The 8,117-nt window shown below is 34.9% G+C and overlaps 1 protein-coding gene across 1 annotated transcript; it reads left to right on the forward strand.

Annotated features, from left to right (window-relative positions):
- The first annotated feature begins 3,953 nt into the window (after positions 1-3,953).
- Positions 3,954-7,520, forward strand: LOC110817664 (eukaryotic initiation factor 4A-8). The gene is made up of 5 exons (XM_022046294.2): positions 3,954-4,093; positions 5,433-5,502; positions 5,697-5,803; positions 6,047-6,477; positions 6,639-7,520. Exons 2-5 carry the CDS (start codon positions 5,435-5,437, stop codon positions 7,272-7,274), a joined length of 1,242 nt encoding a protein of 413 aa, XP_021901986.1. The 5' UTR covers positions 3,954-4,093; positions 5,433-5,434; the 3' UTR covers positions 7,275-7,520.
- The last annotated feature ends 597 nt before the right edge of the window (positions 7,521-8,117 follow it).

Genomic DNA, 8,117 nt, shown 5'->3' on the forward strand with positions numbered 1-8,117 from the left:
AGGAACTAGGTTGTACTGTGGAGGTACTGGATCCTCTCGATGTAGAGGTGGCTTATATTGTGGTAGGGGTAGAGAGGGATCAGGTAACTCCCTTCTCTCCTCCCTGGTTTGCTGGGAAAAAAATCAGTCTTTCAAGCATCTCGAAGAGCCGATCAATGTCCTTCCAATGTGATCCCTCCCGAACTGCTCTATTTAGCGGGGGCCTTCATCTCCTCATATTTTCTTACCTATATTTTATAACAATAGTTTGAGATTTGGATTGCATTAAATTTATTCTAACACTATGTGCGAGGAATGGTTCCGAGGAATACAGCTCTGATACCAACTATAAAAGCCCAAACCCTTATAAGGGATTTCAAGTATTTAGCCCGATAATAGTAATATAACTAATACTGAAAATTTTCATTTAAAGGAATAATTAAAGTTTAAAGGTTATATTTTTTACACGTTTACTTAAAACTCCTAAATAAGAGCTACGGGAATGCTTTTGAACTTAAAACAGAAAAAAATATTAATAATAAATATGATTAACCTCTATTAGAATTTGACGAAGCAGAAGAGGTAATTATTTAGCTGGTTTCTTACTGTTCAAGATCCGAGTTTTGGTCATCTTGATATGAAATAGTTAATAAAAAACGGATCAACTACACTACCTCAGTAAGAATATCAACGCCTTATCACTAACACGGAAAATTAAAGAGTTACAGAAAACATAAAACGACTAATGGAGCACACTTTTAATAAAATCTGAATGTTAGTGCATTCATTACTCGTTTCACTGAAAATGTTAGTATTTTCTCCCCTAACATATAACTTCTCAAATGTCATACATTAAGATAAAAATTAGAATAACAATTTAATAATATACATTTCAATAGACATATAACATTTGACTATTCACTATTTTTCCAAAGTCAAATTCCTTAACATGTCCATTGCTAGTCTATCATCTTATCTTTTCCGACCGATGTCGTTGGGGATCCATAAAAATCCTCATTATACGTGGATACATACACTTTCTTTGTAATTGAATCGGTCGTTTTCATACCCCATCCGGTAATAAGTGTCACAACTAAAACTTGTCTCAATACTCTGTCTGGTATGAGCGAAACTTATAAACTCCCAATTCTATCTGATATGGGACTTTTCAACCCCGTACAGCGGAGGATAACGTCTACAGTAGGGTTCACCCTATGTACCAAGTTTGTACACTCTTTCTCATGACACCTGGTAAGCCATTTCATTCAACAACATTAATTTATGCATACTTTTTCTTTTATTTATTATTTAGCCACCAATAACATGTATGCCTCGTATCGCAAACAACACAAGAGTATAAAATTCATATTTCATAATATGTAAGAGAATGGACTCATAAATAAAAATAGGATAAAATAGAGTAGCAGAATAAGAACTTCAAATATCACAATATGATGAATAAACAATGAAACGAATAAATCAAGGTGAAATTAAGTATAGTGGGACGTGATAATGAAACGAAATGGAATAAGACACAATGATTCAAAATGCATATTTAATATATTAATTCTAGATAGATATAACGCTAGAAGAATAGAAAACATATTAGGCTAACTGAGAGGATATAGATTAAGGTAAAATAGAGAAAGGTAAATTAAAATATAACAAAATAAAATAATATACAAAATAAAATGATTGTGGAATTAAATGTAAATGACACAATTAAATTAGTGACGAACATAGACAAATTGATTATTGGCTCAATCGACAACCAATATTTAATTAATCAAAGGATCGCCAAACTGTTTATAATTCTTGTTTATTATCAATTTAGCTTTAATTAACCATAACGGAAAAAATGGTGAGAGATTCTTACATTGGATCGGTGTCTTGGACATCGCCTTTTTTATTATGGTTCTCAATGGTTCCTAGTTCTTGGCTTTTTTGAGTTTTCGTGGTAAGTTTAAAAACGTACATCAAAAAGGCGTGAAAATACACAACGAATGGCAAAAAAGGCAAAAACAACCTTACCAGGGGTTGGGTTGGGATTCTGGCGCGGCAGCCCCACCGCTCTTTGCCGCCTGGTCCTCCTTCTCCAGCTATTCTTCCTTTCAACTAAACCAATTTTAGTCAATTCCTAGTGAAAATTTGTTTAAATCAGGGTTAGAGGGTGGAGGAAAAAATAGGGTCTTACTTGCAATTTTAGTCCTTAGGTACAGCGGCTCAACCGAGCTTTGTTGTCCTTCCCTCGCAGTTTGTGGCTTCTCTCGGTCACCCTATATTGAAAACATGTTAAACAGCTAAGGACAGAGAAACAGGAAGAACGAAAAGGAAATTTAGGCTTACCAGCATGTTTTAGGTTTTTAGCAGAGTGGCGTCGACGTCTCTCCGGTGACTAAACTCTCCTCTGATCGCCCCTCTTCTTCTTATCTGGTCAAAGCATCATTTAGGGTTTTAGGGAACTGGGTAAGAGAGGTTTAAATACCTCTCCTTCTTTAATTGGGGTCGTCCGTACAGGTCCATGTGGCACAACGGAGGTCGTCCGATCACACTCATATGGGAGACGCATTCAGACCGTTTGATTGAAAACACGCAGGTCGTTTAATCGAGACTATTCAAAACATTGATCTGGGCCATTCGCGCGCGCGGGAGTGGCCCCGAGCTGTTCGATTGGCCTGATACACAGATTGTCAGCGTGGCTTCCCGTGTGGAGCCCGTGTCGGCATATCCGCCACACAGGTGCGGTGATTCCTCGTGCCGTTAATTGGGTGTCCCCTTAGCCTGTTTCTTCTTTTTTGCGAATTGACCTCTCTTTTCTGAATTTCTTTTTAAATGGGTTTTCCATTATTTTCAATTTGACCATACTTTTTAAAATTATTTTCAAAAGTACCCAAAATACATATATCTAAAAAAAATTAAAATTAAACCCCACACATTATTATTATTAAAAATAAATAAATTTAATGATTTCGAGCCTAATTTTTGGACTTGAGATGTTATAATATCAACCTTTAAAGACAATATCCTCTAAGCATATGAAGTTGATTCTTCAAATTCTATATATTATTACGCAGATATATTATTATGGTTTTGAGTATTCCCTTCCATTTTCTTAATATATATCGCTAGTTAGCTCATACACTCAATTAACAATTGTTCGTGCAAAATTAAATTTTTTTTAATTATTAAAATCAATAAATATAATTTAACAATAGATTTTTACTATAAAATAAATAATTAAATTAATATTTATTTATCAAAAAATTAATAATTCTTATATTTTGCAAATATCTAAGTGATTATTCATTACAATAACTTGTATTTTTTAAGATAATATATTTTATACAGTTATTTTTAACAAATACAATATAACTTTTTAACAAAAATACTTTTACTAAAAATTTATTTAATATCATCTTTATCACTCTGCAATAAAAACAAATTACACTAAATGATTACTCAAAAGAAATAGTATGATATATGTATTTCATCTACTAATGATTTTTTAATAGAAAATTAAACATGAGAATAGTACCTACTTTTTGGTAAAAAGACAATGATACTTTTTTTTTTTTTTAATTTTTTCAATAATAATAGTTCTTAAATTCTTCTAAAAAGAGGTTCTTAAGTGGCATAAAAATAATTGACTTTCTAAATAATAATAACAATAATAATAATAATAATAATAATAATATATCTTTAAATACATATTTTTTTGAAAAATAAAAGAAATTGGAAATAAAAATCGGGGTCAAATCTGGAAATTCAATGTTTATTCACTTTGAAAACCGCAAGGAGAAATAGTCGGGCTTTACCCGCTCCAGCCTGAACTCGTCTGGTCTGGAGGCCCAAAGAACTCAGAAGAATTGGGAATCAGGGGCAATTACGTAAATTCATACAAACCCATCGTCATTGGAAACGACAACATACTCTTCGATAAATAGAACCCTCAGCCCTCAACTCTCTCCCTCTTCACTTTACTCGCTTCGGCTTCTCTTGTTCCTGAAAAAACCTTCTTCCTCAACTCCGCGGCGTAGATCCGAGGAGTTTGGGAAAACCCTAAATCAAAAGCTTCTCTTCAATTTGTCTTTATTCAACGTCGATTTGCTATCAGGTCTGTTTTTCTTTTTGATCGGACCGCTTCCTATCATTTATTCTTAATATTACTTTTCTTTATATGCGCTTTATTTTTGGAGTGTCTGCAGGGTATTTTGATGTTTCTTTCTCGATTCATTTCCTTTGAGGCTCCGATTTGGGTTTTCTGTACTGCATATCTGTTTTTGGTTCTGATTTGTCTTTTGTGTTGCGATTTGTGGATGCTCATTTGAAGTTTGAAGTTGCTAGCGACTGATTTGGTATTCGCTAGATTTGGGGGATTTTCATGAGCTCTTTGGAGCTATTTCATTGCGTTCTCTTCTATTGTTTTATGTTACCTTTATGTGCATAATTCGCTAATCGCATCCACACACTAATTGATTATTGGTATTGTGTTTTTTGTTGCCCAAATTCCGAAAATGGTTTTTTCCTTCTGATACGGCAGTAAACCAGTTGCAGTCGCATCGAGTCAGTTTTATCTTGTTCGTGTTTTTATTAATGTATAAATGTTTGTATGTGTGATGTAAAGCTGCTGAATTGTTATAGATTAAAATTTGTGGAGAATATTTTTTAAAAACTAATAACTGGTTTGGTATTTATTTGGATACAATTTAGTGGGTGAAGCAGTAGCATAGTTAATCTGATTTTAACTTTTTGAGTTACTACTAAGTTTGTACCTTTTTGGTCATTTCTGGTTATGTGTTTTAGGTCTCCTGTAAGAATTAGGGTTTCCTTTCTGTCGGCTTCTTCGGATGCAGCCAGTTATCGTAATTAGATATTTTAGAATTCTATACTTAATGACAGGGATGATTTGGCGTATAATGCTCAGTTTTCAAACATAATAAAATTTTGTCAAAAAATATTCTTTAAACTCCTGGATTCCATACCAGAAGAGTAACTGCTTGATTAATTCCAGCCTTCTTCACTTTTTCTTTCTCAATTATCTCGTCCTGCTCCTTTTTTAGGGCATCTGAAGAAAGACAAATGGTGCTTCCTCATTGTGAAGATATTTAATCTAGGCACCTAATAATTTATTTTTCTTGCCTGGTGTTTTGGCTCTATGATTTACTTGCGTTAGTAGCTTTTGGAGGTTCTATTGTCTTTCCATTTTGTTGATTCTGAGAAGGTATTGCACATGTTCTAACTCTTTCAATATTGGATGGTTCTTTTATTCATTCCTCTTCTTAGAATAGGTTTTTTGCAACCCTTGTTAAAGACATTAGTAATGGAAGAATATAACTTACAAGAATAACCTAGTAAAGTGAAATCCAGTTGCTTTGAAGTGTTTTCTTTTCTTTTGCATCACTGGATGCTTTGGTTTCTATCCTTTTTTTTAAATAATTTGGTCTGCTATGCAGTCATGGCAGGACTTGCACCAGAGGGATCGCAATTTGATGCTCGTCAATATGATGCCAAAATGAATGACTTGTAAGTTTCCTTTTCTTTTATATCATATGTTTCTGTTCTGGGCTTTGATTTCTGTTGAGGAATGTTGTGACTGTTTTTCTTTCAAAAACAAATTGTAACTATTTTGTTTGCTTTCCTGAATCTACAAATGTTAATTTGCTGTATTACTTGTAAGGCAGATGCTAATAGGTGGTTTGATAAATTGGTTTCCACAGACTTTCAGCTGATGGTCAGGATTTCTTTACTAGCTATGATGAGGTGTATGACACTTTTGATTCCATGGGTCTCCAAGAGAATCTTCTTAGGGGAATTTATGCATATGGTAGGCTAATTACTTCTATATGTATATTCATATTTAAGTAACACACCTTTTTCCCATTGTTTTCCAAGCTGTCTTCCCATCTAGCTAATTTCTCTGCATTTTGAGAATTATTTCTCCAGCTTCCTGCACATGTTGTGCGTTTTAATGTATCACCTGTTTCCTTTCATGAATGTGGCCCATTTGATTTGTTGCTGTTTCGGGTTGTATACCTAAGTTGCTGACAGACATACTTTTTTTTTTAAGGTTTTGAAAAGCCCTCGGCAATTCAGCAAAGGGGAATTGTTCCGTTCTGTAAAGGACTTGATGTAATCCAACAGGCCCAGTCTGGAACAGGGAAGACTGCCACTTTCTGTTCCGGAGTGCTTCAACAACTTGATTATGGTTTGGTGGAATGCCAGGCATTGGTCTTAGCTCCAACACGTGAGCTGGCTCAACAGATTGAGAAAGTTATGAGAGCATTGGGAGACTACCTTGGTGTTCGGGTGCATGCTTGTGTTGGTGGAACTAGTGTTCGTGAAGACCAGCGAATTTTGTCCAGCGGTGTCCATGTTGTTGTTGGTACGCCTGGACGTGTCTTTGACATGCTAAGGAGGCAGTCTCTCCGCCCAGATTATATAAAGATGTTTGTGTTGGATGAAGCTGATGAAATGCTATCACGTGGTTTCAAGGATCAGGTAATTTTTTTCTTTTGTTTGTGTCAGATATACTGATCAAAATGCAAGGTTCATTTATCATTATGATTTTATTCATTCCAAGTGCATGGCTATTGAGATCTTTGATTTGGCAGAGGTTACATGATTTTGACGGTTATAATTCTTACCACCCTTTGTTTCAGATCTATGACATTTTCCAGCTTCTGCCAGCAAAAGTTCAGGTAGGAGTGTTCTCTGCCACCATGCCCCCAGAGGCCCTTGAGATTACCAGGAAGTTCATGAACAAACCTGTGAGGATTCTTGTGAAGCGTGATGAACTCACATTGGAAGGTATAAGGCAGTTTTACGTGAATGTTGAGAAGGAGGAATGGAAGCTGGAGACACTGTGTGATCTCTATGAGACATTAGCGATCACACAAAGTGTGATATTTGTGAACACCCGAAGGAAGGTTGACTGGCTGACTGACAAGATGCGTGCCCGAGATCATACAGTGTCAGCAACCCATGGTGACATGGACCAGAACACACGAGACATAATCATGCGTGAGTTTAGGTCTGGGTCGTCGCGTGTTTTGATTACGACAGATCTTTTGGCTCGTGGTATTGATGTGCAGCAAGTGTCGCTTGTGATAAATTATGATCTGCCTACACAGCCGGAGAACTATCTGCATCGTATTGGACGAAGTGGAAGGTTTGGGAGGAAGGGAGCTGCTATTAATTTTGTGACATTGGATGATGAGAGGATGCTGGCTGACATCCAGAAGTTCTATAACGTGGTTATTGAGGAGCTTCCATCAAACATTGCTGATCTCCTCTAAATGAGAATTTTGGTTTTCCATTATTAGTATGGAAAGTGGGATCAGTTTGGTAAAGTGCAATTTGTTGTGCGGTTTTCTTTCCTTTTTGGTCTTCGAAGTCTTGTTTCGTAGGTCTAGTATTTTAAATTTTTATGTGTTCTGGATATCCTACTACTACTCTTTATTATTAAATTATATTAGTACTTGCATTTTCCAAACTGGAACTCCTTGAACAATGTTTATTAGTGAGTGTTTTGTTGTTGCAAAGTTTCTGTTCATTAATTATGTTGAACAAAGTTGGTTTTTTTTTTTGCTATTTCATTTTTCGTTTGTGGGTGTCAGCTGGACTAGAAAATATGTTCCTTTTTTTTTTTAAAAAAAAAAAATGAAATTAATGGAGAATCCAAAAACCAAAGATTTCAGCGATTGTCACCGAAATATTCTTTGTTTATATTAAAGTCATTATTATCACATTCTGGAATCTGATGGATTATGTTGACCAAGGAAGTATTTTGATGATCCCTGCAAATATCTAATTTAATCATGAACATTTCATATATCAGTTATCATTTTCTTTTTAATTTAGCTAAGATTTTGTGTGAGAGTAATTAATTACCTTTTAGGAGAACATTATAAATATGTAAGCATTTATCAGTTCTTGTTCATTTAGATTAAGCAAGGAACATTCTCTTACCGGATTTCAGGGACTTCAATTTTAGTGGAATCCTTAGTTAGTTCTAATTTATCAAAGCACCTTCCTAAGCTTCCAAATAGTCACCACGTCGTGTCCTACTTGGCAAGAATGTAACTCATTTTATATTTTGAAAAAGGAACTGAAATTCCAAAACTGCCCTTGACCAACAT

The sequence above is a fragment of the Carica papaya genome, chromosome 7 (assembly GCF_054855325.1).
Source record: "Carica papaya isolate Zhongbai chromosome 7, ASM5485532v1, whole genome shotgun sequence".
Taxonomy (NCBI): Eukaryota; Viridiplantae; Streptophyta; class Magnoliopsida; order Brassicales; family Caricaceae; genus Carica; species Carica papaya.

What these genes read in the sequence shown, in the direction of transcription:
- LOC110817664 (XM_022046294.2), top strand. Translation starts at nt 5,435, where the DNA reads ATGGCAGGACTTGCACCAGAGGGATCGCAATTTGATGCTCGTCAATAT. An exon ending in TAGGGGAATTTATGCATATG is followed by an intron (nt 5,804 to 6,046) that starts GTAGGCTAATTA and finishes TTTTTTTTTAAG; the next exon opens with GTTTTGAAAAGCCCTCGGCA. An exon ending in CACGTGGTTTCAAGGATCAG is followed by an intron (nt 6,478 to 6,638) that starts GTAATTTTTTTC and finishes CCTTTGTTTCAG; the next exon opens with ATCTATGACATTTTCCAGCT.